Source organism: Mustela putorius, unplaced genomic scaffold, assembly GCF_011764305.1.
Source record: "Mustela putorius furo isolate JIRA1106 unplaced genomic scaffold, ASM1176430v1.1 tig00003858_pilon_pilon_pilon, whole genome shotgun sequence".
NCBI classification, from domain to species: domain Eukaryota; kingdom Metazoa; phylum Chordata; class Mammalia; order Carnivora; family Mustelidae; genus Mustela; species Mustela putorius.
This window is the reverse complement of record NW_025422010.1, coordinates 5583807-5603001: the sequence shown is the minus strand read 5'-3', so window position 1 is coordinate 5603001 and position 19195 is coordinate 5583807. Positions and strand designations below refer to the sequence as shown.

The 19195-nt window shown below is 39.9% G+C and overlaps 1 protein-coding gene across 7 annotated transcripts in view; it reads left to right on the top strand.

Annotated features, from left to right (window-relative positions):
• The window catches only part of LDLRAD4 (low density lipoprotein receptor class A domain containing 4), a 417410-nt gene that overhangs the window by 213888 nt on the left and 184327 nt on the right, over positions 1-19195 (top strand). For 6 of the 7 annotated variants that reach the window (XM_045065346.1, XM_045065345.1, XM_013051373.2 and 3 more), the window contains one exon: positions 8523-8663. Coding sequence is in view for 2 of the 7 variants with exons in the window: in XM_013051371.2 (XP_012906825.1) it covers positions 8523-8663 (141 nt within the window). In the remaining 5 variants the exon portion in view is untranslated. Of the gene's footprint in view, positions 1-3705; positions 3723-8522; positions 8664-19195 lie in introns of those variants that run through there. The other variant, XM_045065347.1, reaches the window with a different exon arrangement.

Genomic DNA, 19195 nt, shown 5'->3' with positions numbered 1-19195 from the left:
ATAAGAAAACCACTATCTGAGTTTAGTCTTGGTGAGTATATATTAAATGCTCAATTCTGTCCAATCACCATGACATTCAAATACATTTATTTAAAGCCTATGGATTGAGAGCCTTTAACAGTCCTCAGCGAGGCAGACAAGGTTCTTCATGACTGGATACCTGCTCTCTACCTCCTCTGCCTTATTTTTACATACAGTGACAACCTGTTAAAATGAAAGTTGAACACCCCAGGAACCAAACCCCCACCCTTCTGTATCTTGATCAGCGTGCTGGTTTTATGAGCATTCTTTTTTTTTTCCCTCTTTGTATAAATCCATTGACCTGGATCTCTCTCTCTCTCTCTCTCTCTCTCTCTCTCTCTCACACACACACACACACTCTTAAACACACTGTACTGCTCTAAAATATTTTTTTAAATGTCAGAGTGTATCAGTCCATGTGCTTAATATTCTTTAATGCCTCAGTTCTCATAGTGAAGCAGGTTTCTGTCCGGAGGCCTGGCCCTTTCCTTTCCTTTCCTTTTTCCTCTCTTCTCCCTTCCTCTCATCTCCTCTCCTTTTTCCTTTTATTTCCTTTCTACTCTCCCCTCCCCTCTCCTTCACAGACCTGGCTTGACCTCAAGGCCTTCCTCTTTTGCTTGCCACTCCCCTCAAGCAGTTCCTCCCTCTCAGGCAGTTACTTGGGCAGATACAACCTACTGGTATCCCTTCTGCTCCTACTGGTCCACCCATGATAGGTGGTCAATTATGTATTTAATGAAATGCAATGTAACTGAAATAGTGTTTATCCTTACGAGGCTGGAGTTGTCTATCTGTCTGGATTTCTGTTTGGATGATGTCATGGGGAATTCAGTATTTCATTAGTGTCTTTAAGGTTAGGATTGTGATAGATTTAGAATTCTGTAAACATTTGGTGTTCACAGAGATTTCTCCCCTTAAAAGAGGATTTGAACTTTTCTTGATGATAAAATCATACTTAAAATTGTCAAGGAACTTATAAATTACTTAGTAATCCTAGCGCCCAGAGGTGGATGCTGTTTGTATTTTGAACTTTCAAACTGTTTTCCCACGTGCATTGCATATATTGATAAATACTTTGTTCCTCAAAGTGTTTTAAGGTAGTTTTTACCTGCTTGGTTTTAGTACTATGCTAAGAAGTTAGTCAGAATACCTCCTCACATTTTATATACAGAAAAACACAGAAACTAATTCATTCATTAATTGGTTTGAAACACAAAAAAGAAATAGTACCTTTTGCCAATTCAAATCCTAAAGACTTTTACTGGCTTTTAAAATGCCTTATGATGTTTTGATGAAAGTTAGGCAATATTTAAAGCTGCTCTAAAAGGGAATTGTAGGACTAGAAGTCTAAAGCCTGAAAATACCTTGGACTTTCAAGAGCACATTTTTCACTTATGGTTCTCAGATAATTTCAGACACATTAAAATAATCTTTTCAGCACCATAGTGGGAGTGATAAGCCATATCATAAAATGGATTGAGTTTAAAAAATTTTATTACTATCTTTGATGGGAGGCTCTTCTATGTTAATCTTATTATATGGGCAAATATCCTTTTATCATGTCATATTCATCTTTTTGAAGGACAACCATAGTTTTAGTAGCATCGCTTAAGATACGACTTTTATTAAATACTTGTGGGTAACTTAATTCATTACACAGAATATAAACCTTCTAATTAAATTCCCCCTTGTTCCAAATTTATAACCAGGAGAGTCAGCTCTGTCTTTGAGGGAGGGAAGAGGATCATTAGTAACGCGGTGTCTTTACATTTGACTTTAGGCATGCTGTGTAGATCACTGTGTGATATTAGGTGAGGCACACGCAACTTCTGCAGATCTCTTCCCTCAGACTTCCAAAGAGATCAGTGTGGCTACTATTTAAGTCTCTCACAGGTTACTCAAAGTGTATTCTTTGCATTAAAAGGTTTTGTAGGAGAAGTTGCATATTATCATCCTTAGGCCATTCATATACTGTCAAAAGCTGACATTTGAGAATAGCCCTGAGGATTAGCTTTTCATTTCTGAAGATTCTCAAAGCCTTATCTTCCTAATTTGCTAAATCAGTACTTTCTGGGGCTGTCATTCTGGCTCACTTTGTAGAAACTACTCCAGGATTCTAACTTCACTAAAAGCTGATAAAGGAAATAACCATCTGGAGAGCCTTCTTCCCTTTTTTGACAAAATTAGTTATCTAAGATAACTTCCATACTGTTGTATAGCACCCCTTAATAAAAATGGTGACAGACCCTTTTAAGTCTTAGAAGCAGGAGAAAGTCTGTTTCTGATTAACTGAAATGCCTACCACTCTTGGCTAGCAAGGGCTGGCCACCATGCCTCTGGTTTTCTTGTCTCTGTGGCAGCTTGTTTCCTTGGAATTCAGTGTAATGACCAGTTCCTAGAGCTTTCTTAAGTCACAAAGTTTTTCTCATTCCCCTTGCATTTTTTGGTTTATGTTTTTTGTCTTTCTACTCATTGTTTTTTATTTTTATTGAACTTTACTTTTATGGTAGGTAATCCTGTACTTGCTGGGAATCGGTGATGTGTGTTTAACTCGATAAAAATATTGTCATCTCTATGCTAGGAAATGTGAAAATATGTTGACTGCGGTAAAATTATTTATACTAATTTTAGGAAACTATTAATTCTTCACCTATAGGTTGTTAACAACTAAGTTTAATCTCTGTTATTCACAATATAGGTGCATTCAGAAGGCCCCCATTATTGAGAGCAAATTCTAGATTTTAATGTCAGAAATGTTGGAGCCAGAATCACTTTGTTTTCAGGTTTGTGAATGATAGAAGTGTGAACTGAATGAGTCAGTGTTGCTATATGAATTTTAACAGAAATAGCTATCATAGACTACTTTGCCAATTCACAAAAAAGGCTGATTTTACAGCTGTGATGTAATACTGTATATAGGTCCTTATTTTGTGACTGAGATTATATCTGTGATAACTAAGTCCTTAAAAAAGAGTATAGGAAATATTGAAAACAACTTTTTTTGCCTTTTTCCTGCAGTTTTATTGAGATATAATTGACATGTAAGTTTAAGTGTCTAACATGTTAATTTGATACTCTTGTGTATTGCAAAATGATGACGGCTATCATATTAGTTAATACCTGGGTCAGATCACCTGTTTACTTCCTTTTTTGTGGTGAGAATGTTTAAGATCTACTCTCTTAGCAACTTCCAAGTACTTTTTGTTGTCTTTTAACTGACAGATTGTTGACTCTACCAAGTAGATTAACTTTTGTCTCTGAGATGGAAGTTTGTTCTTCTGGAGTTCAAGGTTGGGCATTTATTGGGGCACCTACGTGGCTCAGTCAGTTAAGCGTCTGCCTTCCACTCGGGTCATGATCCCAAGGTCCTGTATTCGAGCCCCGCATCAGGATCCCTGCTCCGCCGGAAGCCTGCTTCTCCCTCTGCCACTCCTCCTGCTTGTGTTCCTTCCCTTGCTGTCTCTCTCTCTGTCAAATAAATAAATAAAAATTAAAAAAAAAAAAAAAGATTGGGCATTTATCTTTGAATCCTGTCCAGGTTTAGGTGTAAAATATAATTGTTAAGGTCCCAGTCCTTAAAATTTTTTTTTGAATATAGATTCCATGGCCAATGTGTGGCTCAAACTCATGACCCTGAGATCAAGAATTGTATGCTGTACCAACTGAGCCAGCCAGGTGCTCCCCAATTTTTTTAAATACAGGTTTGTTTTGTTTTGTTTTTGTTTTTGTATGTAAGCTTGGGATTCACAGAATCATTCTGTTCCTTTATCCTCTCTCACATGGTCTACTCCAGATGGTTAATATTGGTTTGTACATAATTAGAATGATATTTAAAGCAGAAAAATTTTCCCCTCCATTTGATGGAAATATTGGGCTTGATGGTCTGTTATAGGGAATTCATTTTTTGACTTTGGGTAAGTCAGGAATTCTCTCTGGACTATTTTCTCATCTATGACATGAGAGGTTGGACCACTGTGTCTCTAGGGCCCTCTTAGCATTAGTATTTTATGAAGCTATGACAATTGAAAGTCATAAAATCATCAGAAAGCTTTATGTAGGTATGTAGAAAAACTAAAGAAGACCCTAAATTTGGAGGAAATTCTGTATTGCTTAGAGTATATAAAGTGCTTCTAAAATCTGTTGCTGATTCTGGAAACTTTTTCATAAGAAACAGAGAGTTATTGCAGAAAGAAATTCCATTTTCTTCATTTAAGAATTTCCAACTTTGGGGCAGCTGGGTGGCTCAAAGGTTAAGCCTCTGCCTTCAGCTTAGGTCATTGTCCCAGGGTCCTGGGATCGAGCCCCAAGTCAGGCTCTCTGCTCAGCAGGGAGCCTGCTTCCCCTCTCTCTCTCTCTGCCTGGCTCTCCACCTACTTGTGATCTCTCTCTCTGTCATATAAATAAATTAAATTAAATTAAAAAGAATTCCCAACTTTAAGGGAGAGGAGTTATTTAAGTATTACAGATTTTTAAATTATGTCTATAGCTCCTGAAGGAAAAACTAAGTTCCTGAGTTGTTCATTCTATAGTCCATTCCAGTATTACACATCTGAATTCATCATGAATTTGTAGCCAAAATATTTCCAGTGTTTAAGCAATCTTTGATATCCTTCAACTTAAGGCTTGGCAGAAATACTCAATAAGTATATACAAGAAATACTCAACAAAGAATGGATGAAATATAGTAAGAAAAATTTTTTATTCTTCTATCTTCTTTCTCTCACATGAGTTTTATTTCATTGAGTTAGTTTTCTGTCTTTAGTGGGTCGAAATGTAGTTTGGAGGTCAAACCTTTGGTCCTAAAGCTTCTGAAATACCCTATTGGCAGTACAGAGTTGTAACAACTAGGATTAATGTCCAAGAATCATCAAAATATCTGCCTATTTTAAGAGAGAAATTTTTAGTAAATTACCAAATACCGACTAAACATTCCAATAAAAAACTATTAACTAAAAAAGGGGCTTAATATAAATAAGTTATCTAATTCTTAGGAGGCAGTGGTTCTTCATCCTCACTGCCCATCAGAGTCATTCTAAGGATCTTTAGTAACAACTGCTGTCCATGTTGCAACTTGGACCACTGCGAACAGTTGCCTAGGCTGGCGCTCAGGCATCAGAAATGTTGTTTTTTAAAGATTTTATTTATTTATTTGACAGACAGAGATCACAAATAGGTAGAGAGGCAGGCAGAGAGAGAGGAGGAAGCAGACTCCCCGCTGAGCAGAGAGCCCAATGTGGGGCTTGATCCCAGGACCCTGAGATCATGACCTGAGCTGAAGGCAGAGGCTTAACCCACTGAGCCACCTAGGCGCCCCAGGGAGAAGCAGGCTCCCTGCTGAGCAAAGAGGCCGATGTGGGACTCGATCCCAGGACGCTGGGATCATGACCTAAGCCGAAGGCAGCTGCTTAACCAACTGAGCCACCTAGGCATCCCCAGAAATGTTGAAAGATGCCCAGGGGATTCCTGTACACAGCTAAGGTTAGAGCCTCTCATCTAGGGCTCTTAGTTTGTTTCAAGTATCACAATAATTTGGTTATTAGAGGACTACTCACTAATGTCTGAACACGCTGGACTTTTGGATAGCCAAGTATGGTGGAGATGGCCTTGAAGGCCAGATCTAGTTGAAAGCCTGCCTCTCACTTGATGGAACGAGCACTGGGTATTATACGCAACTGATGAATCACTAAATTCTACTTCTGAAACTAATAATATACTTTATGTTAATTAAGTTGAATTTAAATTTTAAAAAAAGAAAAAAGAAAGAAAACCTGCTTCTGTTGATACCATTATGTTACCTAAGATGTTTTACTCTGCAATTTCATTCCACCTTTAGCATTAATCTTTAACACTTAATAACATTATAGCAATTTTCTAGTATTTTCTAAATCACATCCAGAAGTCAATAGATTCAAAATTTCAATCTAGTTGTTTTGATTCAAGTGGCCATGTAATGGAAAGACCTTTAGCTTGATACTTAGTTAATGACTTACCATTGAGAAGATTTAGATTTTTTGAATTTGAAATTCTATGGGTTGATGTCGATGTTTGCAATTATCTAAGAATAAGAGCTTTCTAAGCACATCAGCAGCAAAAGCCTTGTTAATGCATCTTGAGTAATGTTAAGCCTACTTAAGAAAATAAACTGTTTGAGAATCTTGTTACATATGTGGGGATCCTCATTACAAATGAATCTTACACATTCATGAAAGCAGACTCGGAAACTGGATTTTGCCATTTATTAGGGGTTTAATTATGGGCAAGTTGTTCAATCTCTTGAGTCTTAATTTCTTCATCTATGAAATGGGAAAAATATCTACCTTAATTATTTCACAGAGTCCTTACAAGGCTTAGATTAAATCATTCATTTTTTTCAACAAATGTGTGATTCATTGAGCACCTTTTACTTGCTAGGCAGTGCTCTAGATGTGAAGGATAGAAAGAAGGAAAATATGTCCTTGGAAAGAGAAAATATATTGGTCACTACTCATGTTATTAAAAAAATTCATGTTGTAAGCCCTTTGAAGAGAGCTACTCTTTCATCTCTTGTGTTTGCATGTTTTGATACCTGGCACATAACAGAGAAGGGGCTAAAATATTGATTATATAAGTGAATGAATCACATAATTCATTTCCTTGAATGAACATTTTGTTCTCTGGACTAGGTCTTCCCTGAACAAGTTGAAATGAGTAACATGTGGGGGTAGTTTCAAGTTCTTGCTGGTTTAAAGTTCCACTTAAACTGGAACGTGGTAGTCTCACCTGAGATCCTTTCAAACCACAGCGATGGTTAATCTTTTAGTTGGAGTTTAATTCAATTTAGATTAGTATTCCCTTCATTCCACTTACCATTTCAACAGCATCAGCCTATTTTTGGCTAATGTCCTTTTCATGTTTGGTATTAATCTGAACTCTAATATTTCTTTTGGAAAGAAAGATAAATTCTTTTCTTGACATCCCTTTTTTCCATTAACTTTTAAAAAAAAGTCACTTCATAAATGTGATTTCAAACAGCAGGATTTTAATATTTCTACCTTATGGGAAGAGCATTTGGCATTAGCAGTGTTCCCACCACATGGCCTGGATTGCATTTAGCACACAAATTTCTTAACCTGGACACTCTGGCCAGTGATGAACTTGTAGACGTGCAGTTGGGCTGTGTTCACATGCTATTCTAAACTAGGTCAGGGGGTGGGCTGGTATCTTCTATACTCTTTTAGGAATATGGGAACACATGCAGAACTGTAATATCCCTTTCATACTGGGTCACAGAAATACTTTGAGGATTTAAGTCCCCTGTCTCTTTGCAACAGGTAAAAAGGTTATTCTCTTTGCAGCCCTGTTTGTTGTTAGGATAGCTGGAGGAGGCCTTGGTGTGCTGATGCCCAACCTTTTATTTGAATAATGGAAGTTTGGAGTTGAAAGGACCTTGGATTTGATCCAGGCCTGCCACCCATATTCTAGGCAGACAAAATAGAGGAGAAATGAAGAGGCTGTGATAGGCAGCACCAACAGGGGTCTGCGATGCTTTTCCTGAGGTTTTGTTTCCTACCCCCGGATTTGTATATACTATGTGAGTTTCGCCAGCTTTTGTGGGTTCTCCTAGGAGAAAGCTCACAGAATGCAAGGTGATACGCCATGTAAGATAGACATAGATGTCTATTTTATGCGCCCACGTGTATATAATTGTGTAATTTCCATTATCCTTTAATGCTTACATTGATAGTAATGTGTTGAGTTTGCAAATTTATTTCAAAGTCTTACAAAAGTAAATTCCATTTTCTTTTACTGATTTGTAGAGATTTCAGAGATTTCGTATCCAGCATGGCCAACAGAGGTTTGAGCTGGGCTTCATCATGTTCTTTAAGTTACTCACATGGCCCTTGGCATGTGTGCTTCTCAGGTAGCAGAGAGCACCCATTATTTTCCTATGTTTTGCGTTATAAAGTCAGTGCTACCCTTGCCTGCTATTAAAATTGGTTTTTCTTAGGCATGAGATGAATGAATACCAGAGAGGTTAAATATTTTGCTCAGAGCTTCACAACATCCAGTGACAAGTTGGAAATAAAATATACAAGCCTCCTTTTGTTAAGCTTGAACTCCCAAGTTCTGCTGGACCCCCAGCTGCTGTTTCCAAGGCTCCCCACATTCTTGGAGGCTTGGGAAACTGCCACAGATGTGTTCACGCAAAATAAGAGCCCTGTATCTATGACTTTTGCTGGGCAGGTCATGGAAGGAAAACACCTGTATTATTCATTTTCGGATTAGAGACATGGAGTGAGTAATATACCGCAGACCCCAGAGTTCCCCTGGCTGGGACACCGTCTTGTGTGTTTCATAGGATGAAAGTCCTTTCCAAGAGAGCCCTCTCTGAGTTCAGTTTTTTAGTATCTACACATAGACTGATTTCCCAAATTACCATGGCACACAAATAGGGAGGGGGGGAAATTCAAGAGCATCAGCCTTGCATTGACTACTTTATGCTCTATATTGTATTTTTTCAGAGTGCAAATTCACCTGCACCAGCGGTAAATGCTTGTATCTTGGTTCACTGGTCTGTAACCAACAGAACGACTGTGGGGACAACAGTGATGAAGAAAATTGTCTCCTGGTGACCGAGCACCCACCTCCTGGCATCTTCAACTGTAAGTCCCTCTACTTACCTTGGTATCGTTAAGTCGGATTCTGTTTTTTGAAATGGTTGGGAGGTGGGGTCATAGGGAAAGGGAAAGGATGTTGATTTTTGGTTAAGAAAAGAGAGTTTGTACTTTCACAAAGGGAAATTTTTTTTCTTTCATTATAGAAAGATGGTGTGTCTAAAAGTGGAAAATTCATTCTACTTTCAGAGATGGCCAGTGGTGCTGTGTTTTGGAATAGGCTTTGACTACTTAGAAACACTAACTGGATAACAAACTGAGGGGTTTGGAGGGGAGGGGGGTGAGGGTTGGGTGAGCCTGGGGATGGGTATTAAGGAGGGCACATATTGCATGGAGCACTGGGTGTGGTGCATAAACAATGAATTTTGGAACACACACACACAAAAATTAAATTAAGTTAAAAAAATAAAAAAAAGAAATAATATTTTGGGTTAGTATTCATGTCAGTTTTGTAGAAAGTTTTTAGAGTAATTTAAGATAATGATTTTAAAATTTTAAATAAGCAAAGAAAGATATTTGGAGAGTTCATAATTTGTCATGTAATTAAAATAAGAAAATAGAAAAATTTATATGGGACTTGAAAAAGGTTCTGATTTTGTGTTTTTCTGTTTGGCACTAGATGGAAAACAAGTTAAGTAAGGTGTTTACATGTGTGAATCCCAAGGCCGAGGCTTTGAGCATTTCTTGAACTTGAAAAAGGTGAAATCAGAGTTTGAAGTTCATCGATGTTTTGATCTCATGGTTTTTATGAAGAGAAAGGAGTAAGCAGTCCGCTTTGAAACACTGCTGAACTTCTCTTAGGAAACTTGTTTTCTTGAGCTAAGTGAAGTGGCTTAATGATGAGAATGTCTTTGAAATAACAGGTCCAAAAGAGATGTTTTCTCCTCTTCATGGGGTCCTACTAAAATCATTTGTTGAAATTTGCTTCTTTCCCAAGTTTTACTGCCATTATTTTGAAAAGTTATATATATTTTTTATTTACAGATTTCAAATTTTTGTTATGGCCATCAGACTGCATAAATACTAATACTATAATGTGAAATAAGAGGAGATTTTTTTTTTTAAAAGAAATGGTTTTCTCTATTCTTGCTTTATTTTAATATTGAAAGCAAACTCAGAAAATGACCATACCTAGTGAGATTGAAGCCTTTTATTTATGCTTGCTAAATTTTGGAGTGTAATAGTGCAATAATTCTCATCAAGTTTTTCTGTTGTCAGTTTGCTTTTTCTTATATTGACTGTCCTTAGAGTCCCATCTCTATACTTTGAGAAGACAATTTAAGGTTAAGAGTATACTTTCTTGGTGTCTGGTCCTTGTGTTTCTTGTGGTGATATTTTCAGAGACCTTGTGCCACATCTTGGTTGTGGAGAGCAGAGTTCCTTTGACTTTCTAGAAGCAATAACTGAGTAACTTTATGGTCATCCGTACTGTAATTTGCATAATGCTGATTGCCTGGACACAGGGAAAGGATCTTCACAGTGAATTGTCCTGCCTACTCCAAGTCTGCCTGCTGGGTTGGGATCCAGGCCACAGCACTCACCTAATAATGGGGCAGCTCTGTGACCTTATCTGCAAGATGGAGCATGAGAATGAGCATTGTAAGGATTAAGTGGGATGGTCATAAAGCACAGAAATGGTACTAAGCACTTGATGTAGGTCAACTAGACTCAAGTCAGTGGGTCGTAGAAGAAAAGAACAATGTAAAGGCAATGTTTTGTTTCTCTGGACTTGAGTAATAGCAAACACATTACATGATAAACTGTCTTAAAATCGTATGCTACTTTCACTGGATTGAGAGTTCTGTATGAAAAGCAGGCAGACCAAACCTTTGGCCCTCTAACCTGGGGCACTTTGGAGACTGTTTCTCTATATCTTGAAGGTGCTTCCTCTTCACTTCAGGGTAGTTCAGCTGCAGTCCTCTTACTATATTGAATCTTCCCTTCTCTTACCTTCCTTTCTCTTCTCTTCTCTTCTCTTCTCTTCTCTTCTCTTCTCTTCTCTTCCCTTCCCTTCCCTTCCCTTCCCTTCCCTTCTTCCCACCTCTCTCCCTTTTTCAAGAGTAGTACTTTCTGGTCTTTAAAGCCTATTTCCAGATAACTTTTTCATTCATTTTTAATGATCTGAATGCTTTAATTTTGCTTAAAGCTAGGTGAAGGAGTTACATCTATAAATGTCTCCACGTTGCCCAGGCAGCCACAAAAGTTTATCCTACTAGGAACCTTAAGATCCTGTTGACAAACTGTTGGTCCCTGCTGTTCAGATATAACTAAAACTTGTTGTGTCCTTTTAGCTAAAATGGGAGATTAAGGCAAAAACCAGGAGACATAAGAACAAAGTTTAAGACCATGGCTGTGGCTTCAAGTAGACTTGGGTTCAAGTTCCAGCTTAAGGAAGTGACTAAACCCCTTTAAGACTTAGTTTTCTTTTTTGTGTAAGGGGAAGAGTTCTCTGCCATATAAGGTTGCTGTGAGAATTTAAGTGAAATGATATACATGAAAAGCATAGTCTATATAATTGCATCATTATTCTTATCATCCTGTCTCATTGTGTGGCCATTTCTTGGGGAGGTGAACCACCATGGCTTGTGTCCTCTGTCTCTAATGCCAGAGTCAGTCTTCATATGTAACAGGACTTTGCAGGTATCCAAAGGTGAGTTCATTTTTACAGATTCTAGATGCTTCCTACCAACTTCTCCCTGCTCAGCTGAGGGCAGCTTGCTCTGATCTAGCCAGCAGCCCCCTCTGCACTCCTTTCCCCCAGTTCTTCAAAGGCACCAGAGGGAAGCTAGGTTCCCTTGTCATATGGGACACATGCTCTGAGTTTACTGTCACCGGTATGTTCTTTGTTGTCAGGAGTCTTTGGGAAGAGTTGTAGCCTCCTCGCTCTTTGTTGATGCCGGAAGATGATCTAATATTGAGTGAATATATTTTCTTCCCCATACCCTACTGGGCAAGAATGTAGAATTAACAAAGGATATGTTATTTCCTGTTAATAGCTGCATAGCTAGGGTTAGAGGCTCTCTATTTGAAAGTGGGTTTTAATAGATCTACCAACACATTTCCTCCAGTAGATGGACAGTATACCCTTCACAGAGTACTAACTCTGATGATGAGGCTCTCCTTCCTCTCTGCCTCGAGAACTTCAAATTCTACAGGAATTCTTAGCTATAGAATGTCACATTCCAGAAAAATACATAGTGCTTCCTCCTTGTTCCTGTTTAAGAACAAGATTCATTTACTTGACCTGATTTGTTCCCACCCATAGGGAACATTCAGTGTTCTGCTATTTGATTGTGCTTATGGTAAAGCAAACTGGAATCTTCTGGATTTCCAGATGAGCTAGACTCCGTTTTTTGCCTATGTTACTGGCTGTGAGCATGCACCATGGCTAGGATGTTTGGGTCATCTCTGTCTCATTTGATATTTACTAAAATTTACCCTAGATTAAAGTTAGAAAGAAAAAGTTACTGTCATTTGTGAGGTCATGAATGCTAATAATAATGGAGGCACTTACAGTAGCTCTAACTAGCTTTTCCCTTGAAAAAATGTTTTTGCAACCTAAACTGGGTGGGTTTTTTATTTTTCTGTTTTAACTTTAATGAAGAGTCTATTTTATTTGACAGAGAGAGTGCACAAGTAGGTAGAGCAGCAGGGAGAGGGAGAAGAAGGCTCTCAGATGAGCAGGGAGCCCGATGTGGGGCTCAATCCCAGGATCCCGGGATCATGACCTGAGCCAAAGTCAGATGCTTAACTGACTGAGCCATGCAGAAGCCCCTAAACTGAGTGTTTTTGACTGCTTTATCTGCTTCACTAACTATGGTTAGGTCATCCATTGACTGAGGTTGGTTTATTTTTCTATGAGCCTCAAAGGGTTTGCATAGATGTGGAGGACTAGGCTGTTGGTTGTCTCACAAGGAAAGAATTTTCCTGGATGCACTTTTTTTTAATAGAAGAGGAAAAATGTTGTCAGCCTAAATGCCAGTTTTTCTCATGTCTTTTCTCTTGGCTGCTCCATCAAAATATTGTACTTTTGAGCGCTAAAGATACAAATTATACAAATAAAATGACTTATTGTGTAGAAAAATAAAATTATTTTTATACAAATTATTATATTTACAAAAAAATTATTAAGTGCCTTGTTTGATCATTGTACCAGGAATTGTGTGGGATGAAGAAAAACATAGATCCTGTGACCGCAGTGCTGATAGTCAAGTTGGGGAACTGAAAGCTAAATACAAGCATAGCGTAGTGAGAGCTAAGCAGTTCTAGTATTTTGTGGTTCAGTAGGTTAGAGAGGATTGTTTTGGTTGGACGAGTAGTCATGGTGGCTTTCTGGAGGAGGTGTGCAGGGAGGCGTGGAGAGGAACAGAGTGTCAAGGCCAAGGATAGCACGATTGTGGGGAGAAGGATGGGGTAGCAGGTCGCCTGAGATAGGGTGGGAAAGGTAGGTTGGGCCCATAGAGAAAAGTCAATAAGTCATGCTACACTTTCTGTCCATCTCTGAAAAGCACTGAACTGCCTGTGGGTCTGCTGTGTGTCTGTGGGGGAGAGCTGCACAGCTCACCTGTCGCCCTGGGTGATGCTTGCATTGCTGCTCCCAGACTTTCAGTGAACCCTGCCTCACCATTCCTACCAGGCTGAGTATTTCCTGTTACATGACATTTTCAAAGCCCCTGTGCCACATCTTGGTCAGGGAGAGCGCAGAGTTCCTCTGACTTCCCAGAAGCAATCACTGAGTACCCTTGAGAGGAGCCATGTCCTTTGGGGAGGCTGGCAAAAACAACCCTTCCTTAAGCAATCACAGCTAAAGAATTCATGCCGCTAGACCTTAATAGTGAGCCCAAAGTTGAAACGAAGCCAGCCGTTAATCAGAACAACTTTCACTTTCAGCATCAGTGGAATTTCCAATTAACTGAGGGGGTCCGATTCAGGGAAATCGGGGAGTGGAGGGGCTCCCATCTCAACGGGAGGGAGAAGTTGCTTCTTTCTCCATAGGTGGTCTCATAAAACTCAATCTCAAAATCCAATGAACTAAAGCTAATAAAGTGTACCCAATTAAGCCAGGATTTTAACTTCAGGACTTTTGAAGAAGGACTTTTTTTTTTTTTTGGCCCAAGGCCATTTAGGGTAGTGACAACCAAATAAAATAAAATTTAACATATTAAAACCTTAGTTGAGTGTCTTCCTTCTGAAACCAGTTCTTCTCATAGTCCTCTCTCCACCCCCGCAACCCCACACTGAAAGGGACTTGCACCTAGGCTCAATTCACCTTTAGGCACTGAGCTATACTACCCTGTGCTTCACCTTCCTGTCTTCTGCTAGCTCTCTCCACCTGGCGAGTATGTTTGTTTGTTTGTTCATTCATTCATTCAGTTTTCTTAAGATAGAATTGACATGTGGCACTGTGTAAGTTGAAGGTGTATAGCATAAGGATCCGACTTACGTATATTATGAAGTGATTACCACAGTATTTTATATTTGGGACCAGGCTCATAACCATGGGGAAAACATACAACCAGGCTTCACAAAGACCGGATCTTTTATTTTTTTTTTTTAAACGTATATTATGAAGTGATTACCCCAGTATTTTATATTTGGGACCAGGCTTATAACCATGGGGAAAACATACAACCTGGCTTTACAAAGACCGGACCTTTTTTTTTTTTTTTTTTACTGAAATTATTTTGGAAAACATTAACAGCCACTACTGTCAACTATCCCGTCAGAGTTCATATTTCTTCAGTTGTCTCATAAATGTGTATGTTGTTTTATTCTGTTTGCAGTTTGTTTGAACCAGGATCCAAAGAGGCTCCAAATATTTCTCCAAGAGGGATTGATATGCCCCTCAAGAAATTTTTACTCTATAGTACACTCCCTAACTTCTTGTAATTTTTGGTAGAAGGGTCTGGGTTGTGTCTTCCATAGGGTTTCCATACTCAGGCTTTTGCTGACTGCTTTCTCCTGAAGTCACTACATGTGCTCCTCTAGCCCCTCTAATCCCTGTCAGTTGGTAGTTAAATCTAGAGTTTGAGGAGATTTACATTTGAATATTGTGTGTGTGAAGTGGTTTCACCAGCACCATTTTCTTCCTTCCCAGAGGCCCATTAGTCATGAGGGGTTGCAAAATGGTCATAACCTAATTCTGTCACTTTTTTTCTCCATTTACTAGTGGGGAATGCTTCTATAAAGTGAAACTCCCCATTAACTATGTGATTACCGTATCATATAGGATCAGTTTTCTTTACAATGAGAAAGTTCCCTGTCACCCTTCACAGGTAACCAATGAGATTTTCTTTATGTGTCATTATGAACTGATGAATTAAAGCATATCTTAAAAAAGATTTTATTTATTTATTTGAGAGAGAGGTCACCAGCAGGAAGAGGAGCAGAGGGAGAAGCCGACTTGCCACAGGGGGCAGAGCAGAGGAAGATGGAGAAGCAGACTCCCCACTGAGCAGGGAGCCCTACTTGGGGCTCCATCCTGGGACTCCAGGATCATGCCCTCAGTCAAAGGCAGACATTTAACCGACCCAGCTACCCAGGGGCTCCTAAAGCACATTTGATATATATATATGGAACGTTTTGGGAAACCCCTCTGCTGCACTTGGCGTGACCCAACACCCGGGTCTTATCCAGGATTCTAGATCTCCAGTGGCCTTTTTAAACAGGTGAAACTCCAGGAGTGGAGGGTCTGTCCAATTTCGCAGCACCCAGGAGCCTCTTGAGCTCACTCCCTCATGCCTGCTCCTTCACCTCACCCTGTTGATCCTTCATCTCCCTTGCACTCTGAGCTTCCTACAGCCCTGTGCCTCTGAGCCCACCACCTTCTGCTGTACCCAGTGTGCAGACCCCAGGGCTATACTCTGCTCTCCTAAACCCTGAGTATCCAAAGCTGAAGCAATGATTTTTTTTTTTTTCCTCCAACCCAGACCAGTTTCTCATTTGGCATCTTTTTTAGTGTTTTGGCCAGCTGCCTGTTATATCAAGCTGGTCACCCTTCCTCTGATCCCCTCCCCAAAGCCAGAAACAATTTCTCCTGCTCAGAACCCTGCAGCACTTGGTGCCCTCCCTAAGGTGCTGTCTGTTCTGCGTGATCATTATGTGTATACGAGTATAGTTCCCACCAGATAGTAAGCTCTTTGAAGGCAGGGGCTATGCTTATATCTTTGGAATACTAATACTGCTAACATAGCATGGGCAGTACATATATGGACACATAAGAAGTGTTTATTGTATTCAGTTGAAAACCATTTATCCTTCCTCTGCTATTTCTCAGCATGCTGTAGGATGACCTTCAGTGAACAGGGACTATAAGGTTTTCTGCGGTAGCCCTGGTGCCCACAATAGCATGTGGCATAAACAGCATGGTGCATGGCATATACAGCATACGGTATGTGACATGTGTAACATATGGTAATGTGGCCACTATATAGCATATAGTGATGGCATATATGGTATATAATGCATATAATATATATCATGTGGTTCATGGCCCTGTATGTATATACTGAGTGAATGGATGAATGTGATTATTTTAGAAAACTCGGGTCAGGTCAGAGGATGTAAAGAAATTTCTGTTTGCATGGTCAAGTACTCTGCCGATGGATCCAAAGAGTCAAAAATAATCTATACAGTCCTGGCAGCCTGCGTGATAGGACTCAGAAAGAGATGACAATAAGGTCTATCCCCCAAATCATCTGTCATTGCAATATATATTAGGTTACCATATACACCCAAACTAACCAGAGTATAAGCCTACTTTAATTTATCCTGTGACCAACAGTATGATAGACTTACTGCTTTTTGGAGGTCAAGGTTTCCCAATACAGCAACCCTCTGAATATCAGTCCTCGGCTTCTGAATATCCACATGCTTTATATGAAGGGCTGGTTCGTGCCAAGCCCGGAAGAGATGTGAAATACTTCCTGCAGGTCCTAAAGAGGCATAAGTGAATGTGCTAGAGTGTGTGAATGTGTGTGGTCTGTGCATACACGAGTGTGGAAGTATGGGAGTGTGTCTGTGTGGGCATGGTGTGTAGCTTCACTTACCTGATTAGTCCTACCAGGGCAGGTCCCAGTTTTAGGCCAATGCATCCCTAGCACCCTGAGTTTCTTATTACTCCTGGAGAACATATTTTCCTATAGACCCAATGTTTTGAACTGTGATTAGGGTCCCAGGCTAGCTCTATAATTTATTTAAAATATATAAATTATAATATCAAGTCCAGAGTTCCAATCCTGCAGTCATCCCTTACTGATTGTAGCTTTCAGCAAGTTGCTTCACCTCTTCCTATCTTGATTTTCTCATTCGTAGAATGATGATAATGATATTGGTATTTCCTTCAAAGCATTGTTCTGAGGATTTAATAAAATAGTTTAGGTGAAACAATTATAACAATGCCTGGTACATAGTAGATGCTCAATAAATATTACATTTACAACCCTGTTTCTCTGTTTGCTGTCTTTTAAAATTCATTTTGAAATAATTTTCAAATAATTAAGTTATAAAATTTATCCTTTTTATCATTCTGTCTCTCTATATTAACATTTTCATTTTTTTCCTGAACCAGTTTATAGTGAGTTGTAGACATCATGTCTCTTTACCTCAAAATCCTTCAATGTGTATCCTAAGAAAAAGAAAAGGTCTCTTTCATAATCATGACATAGTTACCCAAACCCCCAAAATGTAATGTTAGACACAGTACTATTTTCCAATATATATGTCACACTAAACTCTTGCCAGTTGCCTCAGTCATATCTTTCATAGATAATTATTTGTATTTCTCAGCAAAGTCTCAGCAGGAATACTGCTTGTGAGGAGTGTGCACTGGGGCACCTGTCAGATCCCTCCCACTCTTAATCTCTTAGTCATCCCGAATGCTAAAGAACAGAAGTGCACACCAGGAGCTCTCTGACCCTAGTTTTTTACCCACTTCTGGTTCCCATGTGTTTCATCAGAAACACTGCTCCCTTTCTCTGATGACCAGTGTGCAATGGGGGCTGGGGTGTGTACAAAGAGTTTATCTGAAGGCTTGCAGCTTCAGGGGTGGGGATAAGGTAGGCAGAGAGCTCACCTTACTGAGTGCCAAGTGTTTACATGCATCATCTCATTTATCAAAACCATCCTAGAAAAGTTCTCATAGGAAATAGTGCTCAGAGAGGTTAATTTATTCAGACTCACACAACTAGGAATCTGTGGTTAGGCTGTGGTTTTGTTTTTGTTTCTGGGTATTTTTTTTCCTTTTTTTTTTTTGAAGGTAAGGATTTACTCATCTGTTTTTAAAGATTTGTAGCATTTGGGGCTGGAGATCAAACAGGCTGTTATTATGAAGGCCCATAGAAGTGAGTGTTCTAAGAGCAATAATTTATATGACAATTTTTAATCGATCTATAGATGATGATAATCTTGGTTTCATCCTGGATTTTCAAATAGATTACAAAAACTTAACCCAGTCGTCCTAGTGTGTCAGGGATCATGGGTTTCTTCCACTAATTAATTAATTAAATCCTCCTTCAATTCTGCCCAGGTTGTGTACTATTTATATGATTTGGGGGAAATCAGTTTCCCGCTCTAACTTTCCCCATTGGGACAGGGTGATGACAGCTACCCTATAAACATGACAGACTGTGTGGCTCAAGCTGGACGGGACCCAAAGAGCGGAGCAGCTCTTTCTGCCTTTACTCTCCCCTTTTCACCTGCTGTGAGCCCCAAGAGCCCTCCTCGGCCAGATGTGGGCTTGCAGCTCTAGACCCCTTAATTCCCTCCTGATCTTATGTGCACACCAGGCCCTTCAGCTGTCCCAGTGAACGGAGGCCCCTGCCTGTTTCCTGGGCCCTTAAGCAACTCAGCAGCTTGGACCCTTGATACTGCTGACTGCAGGGAGGGAGGGACAAAAGTCTTCCAGCGTCTTGCATTGTCCTCACGCATGGCGGGGTGGCTCGTGTTCTGGAGGTCCCGCTTGCTGAATTCTGGTTTACGTCAGTCAAGGCCGGTAGGAGAGGCCGCTTTCAGTGAAGCAAGCTGTTCTACAGAGTGGTGTCTAATTTTTGACAGGGCTCCCCACCCCTTTTTCAACTCAAAAAAGGAAAAAGAACCCACGACAAAACAATTATCGACTTGTACGAAAATGATCCAGGATGGTATTTAAAACGAGGCGAGGAGAAGGGATACGCATCTCTTCAGCTGAGCGGGATCAAATTCCAGGTTATCTCTGGCAACATTCCACCTGGATGGGTTTCGTAGGGTGAGGCCGCCCCGAGGAGGAGGCACTAGCAGCCGGCTTACCCTCCTTCGCTGCTGAAGGCAGGGGGTGGGGGATGAGGGGCGGGGGGGGGGGGGGCTCTTCCCCGGCCCTCCCCTTTGCTTTGCTGCCTTTGTTTCTCCAAGACAGTTTTCGGATCAATTAAAATCTTGTCGGGTCTTGAAAGGCAATTCTGCCTTTTCAGATAAACAAAGGCAGAGAACAAATGGGAGGGAAAGTTTCCATAAACCTGAGGCATCATTTCCTCCTGCTGTGACAC